Consider the following 20839-nt stretch of genomic DNA (forward strand, 5'->3'; position numbering starts at 1 on the left):
CTTCAACCTCTCGACACTAGTCGCTACTGAAACGTAACACAGCATTTGCATAGCAGACAGCTTCATACGTCCATCTGCTCTCCCAGCTTCCCCAGGAGACTGCAGCCTGGCTCCTCTCTAAGCCCCTGCAAATCCCTGAAAGCATCCGACTTTGTTAGTGACGCCCAGCAGCCGGCGTGAGGGTAAGAGCAAAGCAAAGGGAGCGCAGCCGACTCCGCAACCAGCCATGTGACGCAGGGACCGAAACCAGGTGACGCTCTGCTTTCAAACCCCCTCTCGCCGCCCGCTCGGACGCCAGACTGGCGCGCGGGACTTCACCGGTGCCCGCGGCGAGACGGTGCCCGCGTGCCCCTGCGCGGCGGGGAAGCGCTGTGCGCCCACAGCAGCCGGCCGGCCGGCCAGCCTGCCCGCCCGCGGGTCGCAGCGCGGGAGCCAGGGCACCCGGACATGCGCCAGCGCCCGCGCCCCGAACGGCGGCGAGGGTCCAGCCGGGGCCGGAGGCAAAGACACGAGGGCGCGGGTCCAAGCCTGGTCTGCGCGGCAGCAGCTGTGCCGGGCCGGGCCGGGCCGGGCCGGGCCGAGCACCCCGCGCAGGGCGGCGCTCTGCCCTCAGCCGGGCCGGACCCGTCCGCGGCGTCAACTCAGCGCCCGGGAAGGGCCAGGGCGGGCGGGCCGGGGGTCCAGGTCGTGACGCAGCAGGAGCGCCCCGGACACCACCCGGCCTGGGCCCCGCGGCCAGCCCGCGAACCGGGCCGCGAGCACGACGGGGCCCGGCCCGTCCCAGACAAGCCCCGGGACCGCCCTTGCTCCTCACCGGTGCCGGCGGCGCTCGGCGCGCCTCACCCGTGCCCCATGCCCCCGGGGCCGGAGCCGCTCCGGGCAGCCCCGCCTCGGCCCGTCCGCCGGCCGGGACTCCGCTCCGCCACGGCCACCTGACAACGGAAGTGACGCACCGGCGGGAGGGCACGCCCCCGCCCCGCCGGCAGCGCCCGCCCGCCGGCCGCCGCCATGCCACTCCCGGGCACCCCGCCCTCAGCAAAGATGGCGGCGCAGGGGACCCGCGTGACTTGCTGGGGGGCGGGGCCCTTGCCGCGCCTGCTCGGGCTGGGATTGAGCTAGCCCCTTCCCGGGGAGGAGGCGGAAAGTGCTGATTTGAGGATTCCGAGGGCGGAGCAGGGGGCGGGCCCCCGCCTGCGTTTATTGGATGCCAAGCAGGAGGGCTGCCAGGGATTGGCAGGCACGTGGGGGTGTTCAGACAGGCCTCCCCGTGATTGGAGGAGAAAGGGCTGGGCCCCAATCCGGGGCAAGCTGCGAGGGAGCCCTGGGCTGCCCCGCCTACGTGTGCATGTGCGCGCATGCCCACGTGCTCCCGGGCAGCCCCCATCCCACCGCTACGCCCAGGCCCCGGGAGCTCCTGCCCGGCCTCGCCCTGCAGAAACCGGGGACCGGGACGGCGCCGTGCGTGTGCTGCCACTCTGCAGCCGCGGCCCAGCTGCCCCCCCCCAGCTGCTGGGGGCAGGGCCCGGCCCAGCCGAACCTCAGGCCTCCAGCGTGACGGGCACACGCAGCACAGGGAGCCCGGCCCAGAACCCGCCGGGGAAACGCGGGCTGCAGACTAGGCCTCCCTGCCGGGCAGGCCAGGAGCTGCACGGCCCTGGCTGCCTCCGGCACAACGGCACCCGGGTTCCTGCACCAGACCTCCGCCAGGGCCCACTGCGAGGGCCGGAGTGCTGCAGAGGCGGCGGCCCTGAGCACCTCGGGGTACAGCCCGGCCCCGGCAGCGCGGGCGCGGGCCAGCAAAGGTCGCGGTCACGCGGCAACGACAGGCCCCGCTAGGAGCGGAGCACAGCACAGCACAGCACAGCACAGGGTCCAGCAGCTCCCGCCACGGGGGTTTATTTGCAAAACGTCTCCGCTGCCTGCGGACGGGACACCAAGCTGCGTCCTCCGGTGCCCGGCGGTAGCGGCCGGAAGGGGCCGGCCCAGAGTCGTCAGCCCGGGGGCGGTGGCGGCGTCGCGGTGCTGGGCTCCGCAGGGGCAGGAGGCGGCGGCGGCGCTCACTTGCGGCGGGCGGTTGGGAACTCGCGGCGGGCGGCGGCGGGCGCGGGGCGGCGCAGGCGCTGCAGCAGGCGGAGCTGGGCCTGCAGCGTGGCGCGCACGTCCAGGCCGTCGGGCAGGTGCACATAGCGCACGCTGCGCCCGGCCACCAGCAGCTGCTCCAGGCAGTGGCGGCGGCCGCGCCGGTCCGTGAGCGCGGCGGGCGCCAGGCGGATGTTCATGAACGCGTCCACGTTGGCCACGCGCCCGGTGGCCGCGCTCTCGTCGCGCAGGTCCACGGTGGCCTCGAGCCCGCGCAGCCCCTGCAGCAGCAGCACCAGGCTGTTCTCCGAGATGGCGCGCTCCCGCGGCGACGCCGGCGCCCACATGGCCACGGAGACACGGACACGGACAGGCCCGCTCCTCGCCGGAGTCAAGGGGTGCGTGGGCCGGCCCGCCGCGCCTGCGCAGTGAGTGGCCGGGGCCCGCAGGGATTGGCTGCCGCTGCGCCTGCGCACTGAGCAGCCGAGTGAGCCTCACGGGGATTAGCTAGTCGCCGCGCCTGCGCACTGAACGGCCGGTGCCAAGGCGGGAGCGGGCGCGCTGTGTGGACACGTGGGCGCTGCGCGGACCCGACCCGCGCGGAGCGGGTCACGAGCGTGGAATAGCTATTTGGTCCCGGAAACAGAAGGCCCCAAGCGGTTTAATAAGGAGGGATCCCGGCTCCAGCAATCGGGTCTGGCTCGTGTGAACGCTGAACCCCCGCCCTTCCCCTCTCCCCCCTCGTGGCTCTTAGGGTTGACTTCAGGCTTCAGAAAACACGCGTTTGCCTCCCTGCGGCATTTCAGAACGTGGATGACAACACTGCTGAGACGGCCAGACCTCGCTCCCGGACACACTCAACTCTGAGACGCAAGCACAGACACACTGAAGTTTATTCTGGTTTCTGCGGTACTCTGAAACACAAGCCTAGCTTTCATTTTTATTTCCTCCTTACAGGACACCTCCACCAACACCAGCATTTGGTCACAGTACATACAGCAACTTCCAGTACAGGCAAGAAGCGATATTTCCCTGGAAACGTGGAGAGAAGTCGAGGCACGACTCGGTGCAGTCGGTACCAACCAGGGAGCTGTTCTGTGCCTGATGACAGACAGCGCGATGCTCAGATCACCTAGAACAGTCACGACCGCCTTGTCTACACTACATGGCCAACACAGGACAGGAAGTACATTCATAAATCCTCTACACAAATGTAATCCAGGGCAAAAGATCACCAGCTGGAGCAACCCCATGAGCCCATGGCAGGTGTCACCCTCAGCCACAGCACTGGGAGCCAGAGGGTGCAGATGCCAGGGGTTGAAGCATGCAGCAGCCACAGGGAGCCCCACTGCAGGTGCTGCTCATGCAGGGACCAAGGTAGACAGTGGCATATCGCATGGTGGCCCCGGGGGAGCCCTGGCATGTATGCAGCCACACGGACACAGCCCAGGTCGGAGCAGAACACTTGGTGTCACTCACTTCATCTGTGCGCTGCCCGGGTGTCTTGTGTGTGATGCTGGACACATGGATACACACATCTGACAATGATTCTGGATGAAGGAGGAGTGGTTCCTTCCCCCATCTATGAGAGCCAGGCACTGGCTGGTAGACACTGTGCCAGCTTCCACTTCTCACAGTAAAGGACATGGACAGAACCCGGCATCCAGCGGAGGAGGATACAGGCAGAACACGAACACTGCACTTTCGTTGCAGCTACTGGGCAGCTGCATCCCTGGCATGGGATAGCCTAGAGTTATGATAGAAGATGAAGGAAGCAAATATGTAAAATGCCACATTTAAAACCAGAGTGCCTATGGCAGAACATGTGTCAGTAGCCCCCAGAGCCTGCTTCTGGTGCCACGTGCGGGCCTAGGCACATCAGTCCCAAAACCAACAGATGGGATCTGTAACGGCAGCAGGGTTTGGCTGTGTCAAACTACGTGACTAGAGGCAGCTCCATGTCCTGCCTGTGCCTTTGGGAGATGGAATATCAGAGCTCGTCCATCATCGCCAGCAAATCGTCTCCCTTGCTGGTGCTCTGTCTGGGCTGATCCGTCACCTCAAATTCCCCCATGATTTGAGCCAGCTCCTTGTTCCGCTCTTGATCCTGTTTAGAAGGAAAGGACCCCGCCATGTAACTCCTTCATTTCACAATGGTTTCAGTCAGAGTAACTGGGTAAAGGGCTCAAGTGTAAAGGCTAACATTTTATTAACCTTAGAAAAGTCCTTTCTATTTTGAATATTATGTATATGAAAAGTAAATTCAACAGAGAGAGATTTCAGTAACTGCACAATTAAAAACCCTCATGGATCAACAGTTGAATAGCTGCTGAAAATAAACAACAGTAAAAGAATGTAGACAGTTGTTTCCCTAGAACAGCTAATGATGCAATTTGTGGTCCCAAACGAGGCAAAGTCCGTGGGGATGCTGACTGTGTAAGGGCCACAGGATTGGAAACATAATATGGAACTTGGATTGCATTTACCTACCAATGCTACAAACATTCACCTGCTAAACTTAATCTCCTGCAGGACTGCAGCTAGGAGCACGAGAACAATCCAGTCTAGTCTTTGTTGGCATTTTTTTTTTTAAGTTGGGCTTTGGCCAGTGAATGGTTTATTGTACAACAAATGTGTTAATAGCAAATGTGTTAATAGCCAAATCTTTGTAGAATTTCCTTAATTGATTTGGGATCTTAACCAGGTTCTGCAAAAGCATGCTAATATTTTTAAAACATCAAATGCATCTTTAAGATACAAGTCAACCCTTGGCAGCAAGGAGATGATAAAGATCACATAATAAAGATCACTGCACGTACCTGAGTTGCTTGTATATTGATAACCTTATAAGACAGTTCTTCTGGCCTGGTCAATGCTGCATGTCTGGATAGAAAGTATAAACACATTTACTCAATCCCATAATGATAAGTGAATGAATGAATGAAGAAAACATTTGTCTGGAGATGCTTAATAAGTTAGCACTTGGAAGCCTGACTCAACTTTCCCCATTTATGTGACTACAATGGACAAGAGAACAGGCAACCATCTTTGTATATCTCTGCAGGTTTGTGTGTTTTCTGCTGACTGGAGTGATGGGAATGGTTCTTTGATTGAGGTGAATTTGTACCAAATGTGTTCTGCACCCATCATCAGGGAATGGAATGGTTCATAGCCTTCCCCTGATCACTGCAAGCCAGAAAATTGTTCACTTTACCAAAGGGGAACTAGAAGAATCACAGCAGAGACCTGACTGGCTGAGCTATTGTGAAGGCCGTAATATGCATGTCTGAAAGGAGCAAAGGGGTATTGGTAATGGGCTACAGTTTCTTTCACTTTTGGCCACAGGTTCAAATCTAAGACCAAGTTTCTACTGATAAGAGATCATTCGCTGCTGAGCAGTGAGGTATCATCAGTTCTCTTCCAGAGGAGCAGTCTCTACACTCCCAATGTAAACTGGCTCCCCTGCTAGTAATCTCAAAATGGAGGCCAAGGTGGGGCCGTGCCAGAGAGATTGAATATCACCCCTTATTCCCCAATGGAATCCATTGGGGAATCGAGTCAGAATTGAGACACTAGAAGGGTTGCCAGTACTGTACTTACATTGTGGAGAGACAGCTTCTGTCTCCACGACTCTTAACACAGCACTTCACCCAGCACCAAAATCACATGCACAAAACAAGCTCTGAATTAAGCATACTCTTCCTCCTCATCTGTGGTGAACAGGTTTAATCGGAATCCTGGCTCAGTGCCACTGGGTTTCTTGATCTCAAGACCGCCCATTAATCTAGCCAAAAAGTTCAGTTCTTCCTTAGCAAGAGGGTTAGGGGCTGCGTTCTCCTGCAGAAAGCAATAAATGAAGCTGTTATTTGTTTATCAATCCAGAGACTGACCATACATTTTTGTTTCTGGTTTCATTAAGAAAACATTTTTCAGGAGTGACATAATTAACACATTTCTGTTATTGTGGTATAAATGTAGGTCCTGATGTTTAGCACATACATACACATTAATTAGATGTTTGAATTTACAGATACAGAACAAAGTAATTTCCTGGATAGTTAGAATAGCTGCTAAATTTGGAAAACTAAACTTCTCCACCTCTCAAAATATTGAAAAGTGCTCAAGAGAAGCAAGATTTAAGGATGCATGAGGAACAGGACAACAGATAATACAGAAAAATTAGACTTTCATTATAGAAGTCAAGGAGGTGGCCTGGTCTAGAGTATTGCGCACTACTGTTCCCTCTCTCTGTTAATATGGACAGTGCAGAATTGGATAGTGTTCAGAGAAGGGTGACAAGGTAGAGGCCTGGAACAACCCCCAGTGATGGAGAATGAAAATACTGGCATGGTCTGCTTGAAAAACGGAACAAGCAAATGGGCAGAGTAGAAGCATATAAAATAATGTATGATCAAGAGATCTCTCACACAAGAACAAGGAGATCCCATATACAATTAAACAGCAGCAAACTCAGAACTAATCAAAACTTTTTTTTTTTTTAATAGAACACATGGAGCATGGGATTCCTTTCCACTGAGGTCAAGAACTTAGCAAAGCCTGAAAGAGATGGAAGAAGACTACCTTTGTGTGAGATGCTAAACTCTTGGATGCTCCAGACATATGAGTCTCCACTGGCCGACTCACACTGTACCTAGTAGAAAATATAGAAGGGTTACTATGTTTATGGGGAAAAAGTCAGTTGCTATCCATAGGCCAAGATCAAAAGACACCTCTATTTATGCTGGATCAAAACAAAGTTTCTGTGTATTTTTTTCCTGGAGACACTGAATACTTAAGCTGAGCCATCCCAGCTAGGTTTCTTAATATGCTGATTTTGTTAAAATGCCCAAGTGCAGAAAAGAGTGGAAATGCCTGAAGAGCACTCCCAACTCTTGCTCCCTGATGCTAAACTACTTATAGGAAATACCTGTAAAAATAAATAAAAAATATCCTCTGAATACATCTAAGTGACAAGTATATGAACTCAGAGAATGTGTAGTACTAAACAACACCTTGTCTACCCTCAACTCTGCCGTAGGCATGAGTAAAGAACCTGTTTGTTTTTTTTTCTAGAGCTACTGAAACTCATCCATTCAAATTTACAAGGGAGAATTGACGGAGCAGTTCTGGCATCTCACTATGGATTCAGAGGTACCCATTTAAAACTTGCTTTGGACTTGAGCTTAAGGCTTCTAGTAGCCACAATTGGTGCTTGGTCACTTAAGCAGGCAGACGCAATGCTAGCCATACCATTCCTTTGCATGCTATTGACAGCAAAAACTGGTGTGCCTTAATGGTGCTAGCCTGATGGACCACTAAGAGTGAGCAGAGCTCAGGCTACAAGGAGATATTGTGATTCATAGCTACTGCTATTTGTGTTGTTTTCTCCACTGGACAAGGTCACTGAAGTCAAAGTGTCAAGTGAAAAGCAGAAGTGGCAAAAATAAGCGCAATGGATAAAAAGCTAGAATACATATGTTTCTGAACAAACAAGGCATTCTCTTCAGAGCTGACCTCCAGTTTCTATGCAGGAACATTTACTTACATATTTGTGCCCAGTTTAAGGACTCTGTCTCCATAAAGATCAAAAGAGCCTTCTCTTTGTGGAATAACATAATTTCCACCACTGGTGAATTCAACTCTTTTAACTTCATCTCCATTGCAATTAAACATCCTTAAAAGAACAAAAATAAGTCATCATTATCCCAAGACATTATTTGGGCCCTTCAGTATTGCCTCGGTGTGCTCATCACACAGAATGAACAGGAATAAAAATATTTTTTATAATTTCTTGCTATCACTGTAAAAAAACTAAATATTTTAAAAAGATAAATAAAAGGAGCAGGGGATTACAGAGAGGTTCTCAGGCATTCACTAGCAGGTCACTGATAGCAAATCATGACCTGCAAGTATTAACATCCAAAGGATGCACACCTAACTAGGCAACATGGATACCAGTCTCAGAGCAATTCCCAGTGGCCAAGCTTTCACTTTGCCATTGGCTGGACACCCCCTATCTTGCTGGCCATGCATGCAAGGGCAATGCAGACATAATTAATAGTGGTCTAGGGTTCACCTGATGAGTCCTGGAACTTCTGTCCCCCATGGAACAGGACCTGAGATTGGCAGCACAAAACGACCATTCGAGTTTTGCACTTTGTCCTTCAGAAAGATGGAGACCTGCAAAGAACACCCCACCCACGAGAGCACCAGTCAGATGCCTCCTCACATCACCTGCTCAGGGCTCAATCCTGTAGTCCGCCAACATCAAAGAGAGACCAGTGTGTGAAACAAGCATGTGATGGGCCCACAACAGTCACACTGCTTGGCATCATACCCCGATTTGAAATAAACTGCTTGCGCTCAGCTTACTGATAGAACCCTTTCCTTTATTCAGAGCATACCAAACTCACCTTTAATCCTCAATTTCTCAGTCAAGCTTTTAATTAAAAAGGTTAAAGTAGTTTGTCAGTCAGTAAATCCATACCTGCATGGCATTCCCTGAGTTTAGGAAACCCCCACTAATAAATAAGCAAATTCAGAACATAGTAGCTTGGAGTGGGCAGTAGTAGCTTCCCCTATCACTCAAGTGACTAGGAAATAGCAAGAATGGTTTGACACACTTGCACTGCACATTATTTTTGGTTTCTGGAGCTTCAAGCAATGACACTTTTGAAGTCATCAAATCAAGTTCCAAGCCCAAGCAGCAAAGACGAGCTTATTTTAGAATATGATAGTACCACGTTACTGCCACTAAATCAAATTCATATTTCTTATTGGCTAATCAAGCAGGACACTTACCCTGATATGCATATCCTGAAAAAAAATAAGGAGAGTTTGCCTGATCAGCTGAAATTCACCAGCAGAGAGAGAACTGTACATCTAGGAAAGAAAATAAGAAACATTACAGTTATTAGGTGTCCTGGTCAAATATGGGCGCACAAATATCAAAACAATGTTGCCAAAAGGCCGGGGGGGGGGGGGGGGGCAGGGGACACAAAGGCATTGCTAGTAGGTAGCTATTAAAGGACAAGGGCTTCATCCAAATTGAACTGAAGTCAATGGAAAGACAGACCATGACAACTTTGATTTGCCTAAATAGTTTTAAAGGAGTCAGCAGGAAAAGAATGCTGAAATTCTAAACTTCTAGGTGTCCAAAAGTATTTTGACAATATTCACAACCTCCCAGGGCCTTTATTTATTGTTACAAGATATTGGTTATTGAATTCCCTTGCAAATAAATATATTTTAGAGTGAAAAGCTCCTTTCATTGGGATAGTCCTGGTCTTGGCTCCAAGAGTTACAGGTTATATAATTAAAATTAATTTATTTCTGTGAATTTCAGAAAAGCAGCAAAATGAGTGGTTCCCTAAAACTGAAAGGTAAATTCCACACATTACTCTAAGTATTTAACATCCCTAAAATTAGCTGGAGAAAAAAAGATGGGAAAATAGATTTAACAGTGGCAGGTTCCACAGTTCATCCAAGAATCAGGCTCTTACATCAATCAACTGTCGAAATGTTTCATCCACTTGGTTCAGAATGGTAGGGGAGTCCTGTATAAAATCCTTGATTGCATCCAGATGATTGAAAGTGACAAGTAATATGTCTTTGGGGCGAGGACAGAGCAGAACTTGATATTTGAAAGCCATAGTCATAAGATCATACAGCTGTAAAATAATGCAAGTGAATTCTGGTTAGATCACAAAGCCAGAGTCAAGACCACTTGGTTCAGTTTTACTGTCGTACCAATTTTAACCTGGAAAGTGACTTGGAAAACTCATTACGGCAGCTATACAATAAGAACTACAGTTTTTACTCCTCAGGGCATAGATACAGAAGAAAACAGTGTTTAATGCTTATATCCATATGGTAAAATGCTCATAAGACACTTCACTTCCATTTCCTTACTTATAACCATAATCACTTGCATGTGGATTTGAGTTACCTTGATATGTCTGGTGCTATTACTGATTTTCCTGTATCTTCCTCAGAAAGGAAACACTTGAAATGTGGTATTTCAAATCTAAAAGGATTTGTCTGACAAGTGCTTGATAAATTAGCATACGGCAAAACCACATTCTGCTGTTCTCAATTGCCAATAAGCAGTAACACTGAAGAAAGTAACAAATGACTTCTAACTTTAGTATCATGAACACAGGGAAGACATCCTCTTACCTTGTCCATGCTCGCCTGGTTCAGCCTCATGATTGAAGCATGAGCCAGCCGGTCATATACTGTTCTCAGAGCCTTCTTAGAATAGAGTTCCTGTGGTTTAAAGAGCTCTTCCATAAACTTTTTATTGAACATGGTTGTGATGATGTCATTCATAACTGTAAAGACAAAAGAAATCTAGTTAGTTTATGTGCTGTATTTCACTCCACATGAAGGATATGGACATTCACCGTTGTAAGAGGATTCTTGTAAAGGTCACCTATGAAAACAACGCATAATCACAAGAACAAAAATGAAGGGGTAACACAGTTCTGATTCCAATACATCGTGCCAGGTTTTGCTCTAATAACAGCAGTGGTGAAAATTCCAGTAAGTGCAAGACCTTTATTTGAGACACTGGCAACAAACCTTTTTTTTTCTTCCTGATGGAAACAAAGCTCTTTTTGGTGCATTGTTTTTTTAAGGCATAGCTAAAATTTTTACTTTCCTTATTATACATTAGAAACTTATCTTTTGTTCCTACAATGTCAGCATTGCTATAATTTTATTTAAGAAGGAAACTGCGTTTGCAATTAGCTTTTCGCATTATAAACTTGAAACAAACTGTAGCCAGCTGCTTTTGCCTCCTTCAACACCTGCTGCAATCCACCCGTTTTCCTCTTCTAAACAAAGGTCTACTGCACGATTCAAGGTTCTTTTTCTGATGATCTTATGTTGCATCATGAAAGCATTTAAAACAATGGGATCCCTTGAAGGCAATGCATTGGTTTTTGCCTGAGGTTTCTAATGCACCTCATAAATGTGTTAGAAAGTCTCACAACAATCCTATACAAGGTGGGTAACATGCATGTAAATTAAGACACAGGACTGCTGGGTGACTTACAGGGATGCAAAGCCAAGAAAAGAACCTATGACTGACTACCAAGTGTGCTGTTGCCATTAGGCCCTATTGCCTCTATGGAAAGGAATTTAAGAATCGCACACTCTACATACTGCTTATATCTTCAGGCATTAATTTAATTTGGACTTAAACTCTGCATCATACACATATGTTCACTCCCTTCTATGGGAATGCTGAATGAAAACTAATACAGCAACCCAAAGATTACTGAACAGGGGTTAAGCTTTTTCTAAGCAGATGACTGCTGCCAAAGGTCACAACATGAGCTAATTCTAAAGGGTTACACATACCTCAGGGGTAGGAATAAAGAAAGAATTGCTATCCCCTTAATGGTAGCTTTAGCTGTAGGACATATTATCCAATTCTACCAAAGAGGGCGGGGGGGGAAGAGAAATGGGCTTTGACTATGGTGAGGGTGGTGAGTGGGCTGATGCACAGACGTCCAAAAGGGAAGTTACTGAAACAATTATTTTCACTTTCTGCCAGATGCTTTGTTAGATACCCAGAGGTGGCAGCTCCTGGGTGCTCAGAAGCTGGGGCAGGTAACTGTAGTTACTGTACTGCTTTCCATCACTGATGCAATTCTCTCTGGGCTTGCTGGGAGGGAAAGTTTACAACGCTGCAGAACAGCACATCCCCTGGTGGGCATCTAGACCTGCCTAATAAGGTGCCATCCATCCCCAGTTTCTGAGCAGCAGAGACCCAAACAAACCCAAATCAACTCTGACCTTTAGAAAATACCATCGGCAAATAACTGACTTGTTACTAATTCCAGCCAAAAAACCTCACTTCCCTGAAATGCAGTGAACCCATCTACAACAGCCACACACCAGTAGGAGTGGAGAGTAATCAAACACAATGTGAATAAGCATCATTTGATTTTCAGCTAGTCAGCCATGTAGGAGAAAGTAAAGAATTTCTGCTCTTATGGTGATACCCACAAAAATATTTTAAAGCTGTTGGCACATGTTGTGACTTTCTAAAGGCTTCTCCTACACCTGTTACCATTGGCTTAGATGAACCACTGCCACTCAAACAGGTAGTGGGCCAATCCTATTGAAAGCTGCCACAGTGGTCAAAGCCAAGACCATGTATTTTACAACTGAATGGGAAGATTTGTGTTCACCACACACCAATTATACTCTATGCACATTAATTAATGCAATCAAAATTATTCATTGGCTTTTGAACACCTTCAAAAGACATCTGAATGTTTATCTTGCTGGGATCCTATGATCCCTGCTGACTTCCTGCCCCTGGGCCAGGGGGCTGGACTCGATCTTCCAAGGTCCGTTCCAGCCCTAATGTCTACGAAATCTATGAAAGCTAAACCAGAGCTTTGAAAGAAACAGAGATTCAAGGTGAGAGGCAGAGCCAACTTTGGTCTTCTTCAGAAAAGTTCACCTTAAGGGCACCCAGCTGGTAGCAAATGTTTGTTAGTTCTTTATAGGATCTAAGGACAAGAACCTTGGGTCAAGCAAAGGAATCCTAAGGGGTGGATGAAGGAGGGGCTCCAAGGGGAAGATGCCAGCCAGCCTACTTCAGGACAATAATCCTTGAACAAGGAGCATCAGAGCAGGGATGGGAGCACTCCAGACAATGCAGCATAAAAGCAATGTAGGCAGGAGGATCTCAGCCAGTGGGACAAGGGCAGGGGACTGGGCTGGGTGCAGACAGGAGATGCTGACGTAGGGGAGAATACAGTGAAAAAGACAGCAGCAGTTTTCTCCATACATGTGTCACGGCATTTGTGATTCACATCTTAGTTTCTAGTGCAGTTTAACACAACATGGATAACATGCATGACATGACGCTGATAAATGGATGTCTGGACAATGCTCATACTTGTCAAATTTACATTAAAATCAGCCAAGGGAGTAATCCAAGCCCACAGTAATTTACCCATCCAACCTGCATTGAATTTTAATTAAAAGACAAAACACCATGCTGATGCACTAAGTAACTGCTGGGTGTGCTGGCAGACTGGAGTCTGCCAAATCCCATTGTAGTCTTATGCAGAAGGCTGTGCCCAGGCAGCCCACCTGTCGCTGGATAGCAGCAGATTTAGGCAAGGAAGTCCAAAGTGGCCAGATGGATGCCAGCTTCCTCACTCCCTTGTGCACTGTGAGCTATGCAAAGTGGCCTGCCTTCATCAAGCCAGCCCAATAGCCTGCTATGGTCGGGTGGACTTGCTGACAGCTGATGCCAGATGCAAACATCATGCACATTCATACCAAAATCCCCCAACTTAAAATCACTAATTATTGTTTCAGATACCAGTCATTTCAGTTCACCTGCCTGCAGCCAGTCCCTTCTCTCTCCATTGTGTAAAATAATTCCTGACATTATGGGAGTAGTTGGTTTAAGTTATACCCACCTTTATCATGGTCTTGTCTTAGCACCAACAAGATCCTGTGATTCTGAACTGGGACTCCAAAGGGCCATTCTCTTTAAGAGAAGCATCCACTGAAGGACATAGTACTTTCTCTATATAATCCTGATGTCAGAAGGTGAAGTATTAAAGCTTTTTTTGACTGATCAGTGTGAAACTCATTTGTGCTTTGACCATGTGTGTGAAAAAAAAGAATGCTTTATTCTTCTCACCTCAGCTTTGAATGCAAGTCCTACAGAGCCTTTTGTTCTGCTAGTGCACCTTGAATTCTGGAAGAGCATGTCACTGGACAGAATGTGATGGAGCCACAGAAAAGAACAGTAGCAAACTCCAGGTTATATACACGGTGGTATCAATTCAGCATTTAAATACCACAGTGATAAGCACCTTAAATAAATGTACAGAGAACTCTGAAGGCCTTATACTGGAAAACAGGTATCATAATTATCAAAGGGAAGCTGCTCAAGCAGTGCTGAGCCCAGGGAAGTGGTGACTAAAATGCAGGATAGGCAGGGGATTAGCAAGTAAGGAATAATCTTACAGCAATACAATTGTGCAGCATACATGATGACTGCCTGTATTTTACATGACAACACTGCTCACAGCACTCACACAGTTATATGCTTGCTTTTGTATAAAGTTAACTAAAAACATTCACATTTGGCTAGGAGGTCACTCTGGTTATCAAGTATTGATATTCATTTCCTGATTTAAATGAATTTTCAGAGAAACTAGTTTTAAGGACATGATTTGCAAATGCCCCCCCCCCCCCCGCCTACATTTTCATTTAGATCTAAAGTTGTAATGCCTGTTTTTAAAAAACAAATCTTGATTGAAGAATCCTGTTGGTCTCTCTAACACTATCGCCCTGGCACTGGAGCAGCCAGGTTTGGAGTGCATATGTGCAACGAGCCTCATGTATGTGCATGTGGTTGCGTTCATCTACTGCATGCAACTAAAAGGTTACAGTACCTCGTTTCCTGTCCACCTCTGTCCATTCATCTACATGAAGCATATAAAATAAAAACAGCAGTTCAAGAAGAAAGAACAATACTTGAAAGACAAATCTGGAAAGGAACTGGAAATATTTTATTAACTATCTTTGTTTTTCAAGTCAGCATTCAATGCTTAACAAGAAAAAACTGGCCATTTGATGCCTTTTGCTTGCAGTGAAAAACCAAGAGTGAAATCTCAGCCCCACTGAGGTCCGTGGCAAAAATCCTGTTGACTCGAGTGGGGCCAGGATTTTATGCCAAACAGTTGCTCAGCACTTTCTACACCCAGTGGGGAAGGTAAAGGGGTGAGGTTTCTGATTATTTACTGCTTACTTGCAAGTGAACATTATTGACATAGATCAGAATAATGATACCCAGCACAGATGTAACCACAGCTCAGTGAAGAAAAATGTCTGATTCTCACAAGATAAAAGCTGTTAGCATGCTGAGTTATGTCAGAACCTGGTTTACTGGGCTAGTAATTTACACCTGTGTCTTGTACCTGTTACATTTAAGGTTTATATTTTCAGCCATCCAAACAGCATGTGGACGAATAAGATGTGTCTGGTTATTACTTTGAAAACATAACATGGACAATTAATAATTACTTTTTGGCAACATGTCACCTGGACTGTTTGACACTTTTTTCAGCTTGGAAGGACAGTATGGAAAACAGAAAGAAAGTTATTATGGACACCTTTTCCCAAGTGTGTAAATACGATGTACTCTGCTCTTCTGAATGCTGGATAAGGGCATCGTTTGGATAAGTGCTAGCTCCAATTTATTACCCGTGGCTTATCCTGTGACAAACTGGATTTGTGCACACTTGTTACTGTATAAACAACTAAGTATCTAGCATCTTTCAATCCACTATCTAATGTGTAACTAACTACTCGTTAGTAGTTTAACAGTGCAAAGAGTGAAGACAGGCAGGGGGGACGGGGTAGCTAGCTGTGTTAGTCTGAAGTCAGGCAGAAGGCAGGGCAGAGTGGCACCTTAGAGACTACCTGCTGCAGAGATGGACAAGCTATTTCTGGAAGACATTGTCAACGGGCTGCTGTTAGGCTGTTGGGCCTTGAAATGACAAGAGCCACTCACCTTCAAGGCACGATCGCCCCTTATTTACAAGGCTTCTAGGGTGACAGCAGCCCCAACAGTGACTATAAAAACCCTTGAAAAGGAGGGTGCTGGTCACTTCCAGGACTGCTAAGATCACAGCATTGATGGTACTGTAAAGCTGCTCTGTACTTGCCCAGAACTGGGGGATTAGTAGCCTACAACGAACTGGCTCCCATCCTTCTCAAAGCTTATAAGGGTCATTTTTGGGGCTGTTGGTTTCTCGGGGCTTAACGTGCTGTTGGTTCACACTACGTTTGATGGATAGTGCAAATAACTGCAGACCTTCTCCAGTGCTGAAGCAAAATATGTAAACTGAGCACACCGATTTCTCACTAATCAGAGATAGGCAAACTTTTAGGATTCTTCTCTCTCATAATACAGTCATGACGGGAAGCAGGAGATGCTTTTAAGTTTAGTTTAATAAGTTAGACAGAACTGCTTGATGGACTTAATTTAAAGCTGCCACTTGTGCCTTAGGTGAGAAACTGAAAGGAAGAAAAAAAATGTGCATGTAATAATGATTTAGTCCCATAAGTAAAAGGCCCCCAAAAAGTTTAATAAGGATGGACACAGGTTCCAATAATTGTGCATTGGTAATTCAAATGTTTAATTTCCCCTTCCTCACCCTGACACACACTTCATCACAGGGTTTATTTCAAGCTTCAGGAAACCCTATATCCAAAAAAGGAGTCTCCCTGTAACGTTTCAGAACTTGGATGACAAAATTGCTGAGAAGGCCAAATCTTGAAGTATTTGGTCCCACAAAGGGCTCCCTGAGGCACTAAACTCTGAAACACAAGCACGCTAAAGTTTATTCTGGTTTCTATGGTCCTCAAAAAAAACAAGCCTAGTTTTCACTTTTTCTTCCTCCCTATGAGAGACCTTCACCAACACCAGCGCTTGATCACAGTACATGTAGCAACCTCTAGCACAGAAAAGAAACGATGAGTTCCCTGGAAATGTAGAGATAATCGAGGCGCCCCTCTCGGTGCAGTCATTACCAGCCAGGGAGCTGCTGTGTGCTTGATGACGACAGACAGCGCAATGCCCAGATCACCTAGAACGGTCAAGACTAGATCGTCTTTGCAATATCAGGCCAATACAGCACAGGAAGGACATTCATAAATCCTCTAAGTAAATATAATCTAGGGCAAACTATCATCAACGGGAGTGGCCGAATGAGACTATTTTATTAATGAAGCACGGGTATCTTTGTATCTCCAGAACGACTGAAATGCGATCCCAGGACAATTACTGACCACAGGACACTACCACGGAGGAGTCAGGCTGGAGCACTTCCCCACTCTGGCAAATGGCATCGGGGTGAGCGTTTAAGCTGGTGCCTGGGAGAGTCTCACAGCACTTGCTTTTTGGTCTGCAGGGACTCCCCATCTTCCTTTTTAATTCTTTTCTCTCCGTCAGGGTGACAGAGGGCACAGATGTCCCTGGCGTTTGCAGAGCCCAGCACGGGTCTACAGCCCCTCCCACGGCCGCCGCACGGCACGCAGCACGGCACGGCGCGGCCCAGGTCCCGTCCCCCAGGACTTCACGCGTCACGGCACTGCCTGACACCAGCGCGGCGCGGCGCTCGTCCGCAAGGTCCCGGCCAGGGCTTGCTCGCTCGCCCCGGGTGCTTGCATTTACCCCTTAGCGATGGCGCTAGTCAGACGCGCAGCTTTCGCTTTGCAACCGGTTAAGAAACATAGGCTGGAGGCACGGCTGGAGCGCCACCGCCTCCTGCGTTCCGGGGTCTGGGCACAGCGACCTGACGCGCCGCTTTGACTTCGACTTGGCGATTTCGACGGCCCTCGCTCGCCCGAGCCGGGTGTTTTCTACTCGAGGGGCTGTTTCGAGCGCTGCGCTCGCGGCTCTGAGAAGACGAGACCAGACAGGGCAGCCCCCCTGCCTGCGGGCGACACGAGGGCCGGCGCAGGGCAACACCGAGCGGGGCCAGCCCGCGACGCTCCCTCTGGGGGCAAACGGAACACAAGAGCTGGGCCGGGGTCGCGTCCGTCCTACTGGGGGCCACGCACGGAGCCCGGCCCGGTGCGGGCGCTGCTGCCGGGCGGGCCCGTGCTCCGGGACTCGTGCCCGGCCAGCTCCGGGCTCAGGCCGCGGGGCCGCTCCCACCTTTGCGCGCCTTCTCGCCGGGGATGCTCTGGGCGCGCAGACGCTGATCCAGGATGTACAGCATCTCTCCGCCCAGGTTGAGGAAGAGCAGCGGCAGCGTCCGTGCCGACATGTCTGCGCCGCTCGGCCCGGCGGCGAGCGTTGCCAGGATACCGGGGCAGCGAGCCAATCAGAGGGCAGCTTGTTGGCCGGTCGGGCCTCGTCCGGGCACCGCCCCCCACCCTCCCTGGCGCGAGGACAGCGCGGCACAGGGCGTCGTCAAGGCAACAGCTTTATTGCGCATGCGCTGCTCTGGTGAGCACCCCCCCTCCTCCTCCTTTCTTCTCCAGCGTCTGCGCAGCTTGGGCCGGGCCTGCAAGAGAAGCGTGGCACGAGTTAGGCCTTAGGAGGGCGTACGCGCATGCGCAGGACCGTGTCCCGTCTGCACTGCGCATGTGCAGCGAACCCCCGAGCCTCCTCCGCCCCCCCCTGCGCAGGCGCAGGCGTGTGGTACCTCAGAACTGCCCATGGCGGTCCATCTCGCGCGCCATGCGGCACAGCTCGCACGGGCCGCAGAAGCACATGGCCAGGCCGTCGCGGCACACGGTGCCCTGCGGACAGAGCACGGCTGTGGGAGGGCGGGCCGCCAGCCCGGACTGACGCGCGCCCCCCGCCCCGTGCCCGGCCGCGCCGCGTTTTGTAATGTAACGGTTTCTGGCGCAAGGGCAACGGCCGTGTTGACAGCGCGACCACCACCGCCCGCGCCGGGAGTCGGTTATTTCCGTGGTTGCACCGCAGCGGCCTTGGCCAACCGGGCCGTGTCGCAAACGGCAGCAGGGACTTGGGGAGCGCATGGCCCGGTGCCCACCCCGACGGCGCCCGCCCAGCACAGCACAGCACAGCACAGCACAGCACAGCACAGCACAGCACCGCACCGGCTTTCGTCCAGCACCTGGCTGTGGCGCTCGGCGCAACACGGCACTCGCCAGCAAAGGTTGAGCCAGACGCGGCTTTGAGTCCAGGAGCGTTTCGCAGCCAGGACGTTACAACGTGGCTCTCACGCCCGTGGCCAAAGGCCACGTGCGACCTGGCAGGGCCTGGAGGCCACGGCCGCCCCTGCCCGCAGCCCTGGCTCTGGATTACGTTACGAGCAGTGATAGTTGCAGCAGGCAAAAGATCACGCTGAAGCAAGAACCAGGGTGCGAGATCATCAGAGGGACAACCCCAGAGTGGCATGACAGGGTCGTCTTCCTCCGGCACGCCCGGCCTTGGCCCTTCACACTAGGGTATAAAACTAGGGCCTGGCGCTGTGACTCACTCTAAACGTGTTCATTCTTATTCTCAGCCAGGGCTGCTCTGCTGAGCAAAGTTTATCCACGGTTCATTCAGACTTGTGGAGTTTTCCCTGCATTTCACAATCAGAGCAGACCCTGGCTGCTCCAGGAGCCAGATTCCCCCCTAACCCTCTGTTAATCCCTTCCCTAACAGGCAGCACACCTTTCCAGCTGCAGCATTACCTGGATGCCGTAAGAGAGGCGCATGTGAGTTCTCAGGGCTGTCATGCTTCCAAAAAGGCAGGGAAGGAAGCAGTTCTCTCCATATTTTTTGGACACGTAACATGCCAGCAGTGTTGGGCAGAGGAGCCCCAGACAGCCTTCAAAACAAGAGGGTGAACAGAAGGGTGCAGCAGATGAGGCAGTGCTCCGCTCTGCTGCTGTGGAGCAAACCAGTTTATAAAGTAGAAGTTCGACATGGATGCGAAACGGATTCAAAAGCCCAACACAAAGAAGGAAAAAAGGAGCAATACCACAGGGTCTTTCATAATGACTGTCTTTCACATCCCCCACATACCCTCTCCCCTTCCACTTGCAGTCCCATAGGCTAGCTCTTCTCTTGTTCGCTGTCATTGCAGGCCCTTGTAGAAACGAGTCTTTTAACTAGCTCTAGTGTAACCAAGCAGTTAGAAAAAAGGTAGGGATGTGCAACTAGCCAGCCCTCCAGCCACCACCAGTGCCCATGACCTATAGCTTGGGAACCTCAGTGCTCTTCCAAAAGGATGTAGTCACTCAACCGTCATCAGAATGAGTACACCATCCCCTCTTCTGCACAGTATACCTGGCTCTTCACCTGTTGTTCAGCTTCCTTAGTTTTCAGGAACATCCTGATGCTTTCCATTTTGCTGTATCCCACAGTAAAGTCCCACCTGAGGGTTGGGGAACTTTAGCAGCTGGTGGCCCCTGACTTGACATGGGTGACCCTGCCTCTTGCCTCAGGAAAAAAAAAATGCATCTGTAGTGAGCGCAGTACTTACAGATGCCACAGTCTGCACAGCAGTCATATCTCCCAGTGCTCCAGTCGCCCGTCGGGGACATGATGGAGGAAGCGACTGAGCCTGGCTGTTGAGTGACTGCAGGTTGGGACATGGTTCAGAAGAGTGCTCTAGCTGCTGAGTGCAACTGCTGCAAACAAAGCCAAGATGTATCAGCAGGTCACAAAGAAAAAAAATAATCAAAAGGTGCAAGTAAAAGAGCCAAGCTACTCAGTTCTCTGCTTCAGATGAAAGATTGGTATACTAGCCAAGGTGAATAAAAAACATTTTTTAAAGGATACATTAAAGTTAGAAATGATGTAAACTACATTCAGATCTAAAGTTACTATACCTATTAAAAATATTCAAGTCAAATATAAAACAAAACAGCAACATGAAAAGCAGTACCCAATTGCCCCAAAGTTCTGAAGTCCAACCACTGACCTGGAGATCACCGATAAACTCTTGTTCCAGCAGGAGACTACTTACTAAACCAGCTTTTGACAGAAATAGCCTCTTCTGCAGGTGCAAAAAGAAGTTTGTTCTGTTAGTATCCAAGGAGTTACCCTGCCCTAACTTGTGTTTGTTTGTTCAACTTGGCTAGCTCAATGACTACCTCATTCAGAGCTGAGAACCAGACAGAGTTGAGGAAGGAAAAAGCTCATTTTCTGATCGCTGACTAGATGGTATGTAGGTGTGCGACAGAGATCTTGGGTATAACATCCTGAAGCATGTGGTGACAAGAAATGCAGTACTGTTCC

General features: G+C 49.6%; 3 protein-coding genes and 1 long non-coding RNA gene across 5 annotated transcripts in view; 1 reads left to right on the plus strand and 3 right to left on the minus strand.

Moving 5' to 3' along the window:
- The window catches only part of STK40 (serine/threonine kinase 40), a 34952-nt gene extending 34013 nt beyond the window's left edge, over positions 1-939 (minus strand). The window contains exon 1 of the mRNA XM_014606529.3: positions 815-939. The gene's annotated coding sequence lies outside the window, so the exon portion shown is untranslated. The remainder of the gene's footprint in view (positions 1-814) is intronic.
- LOC109283701 (uncharacterized) lies at positions 35-8445 on the plus strand. Of its 2 annotated transcripts, none has more exons than XR_002090972.2 (4): positions 35-250; positions 6585-6666; positions 7153-7230; positions 8193-8445. It is a non-coding gene; the product is annotated as an uncharacterized LOC109283701 (long non-coding RNA). The 2 variants fall into 2 exon arrangements; XR_002090974.2 differs by having other exon boundaries at positions 35-182.
- On the minus strand, positions 1872-2654 carry LSM10 (LSM10, U7 small nuclear RNA associated). The gene has a single exon (XM_006264890.4). It carries the CDS (start codon positions 2424-2426, stop codon positions 2058-2060), a length of 369 nt encoding a protein of 122 aa, XP_006264952.1. The 5' UTR covers positions 2427-2654; the 3' UTR covers positions 1872-2057.
- OSCP1 (organic solute carrier partner 1) lies at positions 2955-17957 on the minus strand. Its single transcript, XM_014606527.3, has 10 exons — positions 17792-17957; positions 10258-10412; positions 9582-9749; positions 8881-8961; positions 8156-8259; positions 7625-7753; positions 6661-6730; positions 5777-5916; positions 4899-4962; positions 2955-4186 (listed from the first exon to the last, which is right to left on the minus strand). Exons 1-10 carry the CDS (start codon positions 17901-17903, stop codon positions 4070-4072), a joined length of 1140 nt encoding a protein of 379 aa, XP_014462013.3. The 5' UTR covers positions 17904-17957; the 3' UTR covers positions 2955-4069.
- Between the last annotated feature and the right edge of the window lie 2882 nt (positions 17958-20839).

The sequence above is a fragment of the Alligator mississippiensis genome, chromosome 6 (genome assembly GCF_030867095.1).
Source record: "Alligator mississippiensis isolate rAllMis1 chromosome 6, rAllMis1, whole genome shotgun sequence".
Taxonomy (NCBI): Eukaryota; Metazoa; Chordata; order Crocodylia; family Alligatoridae; genus Alligator; species Alligator mississippiensis.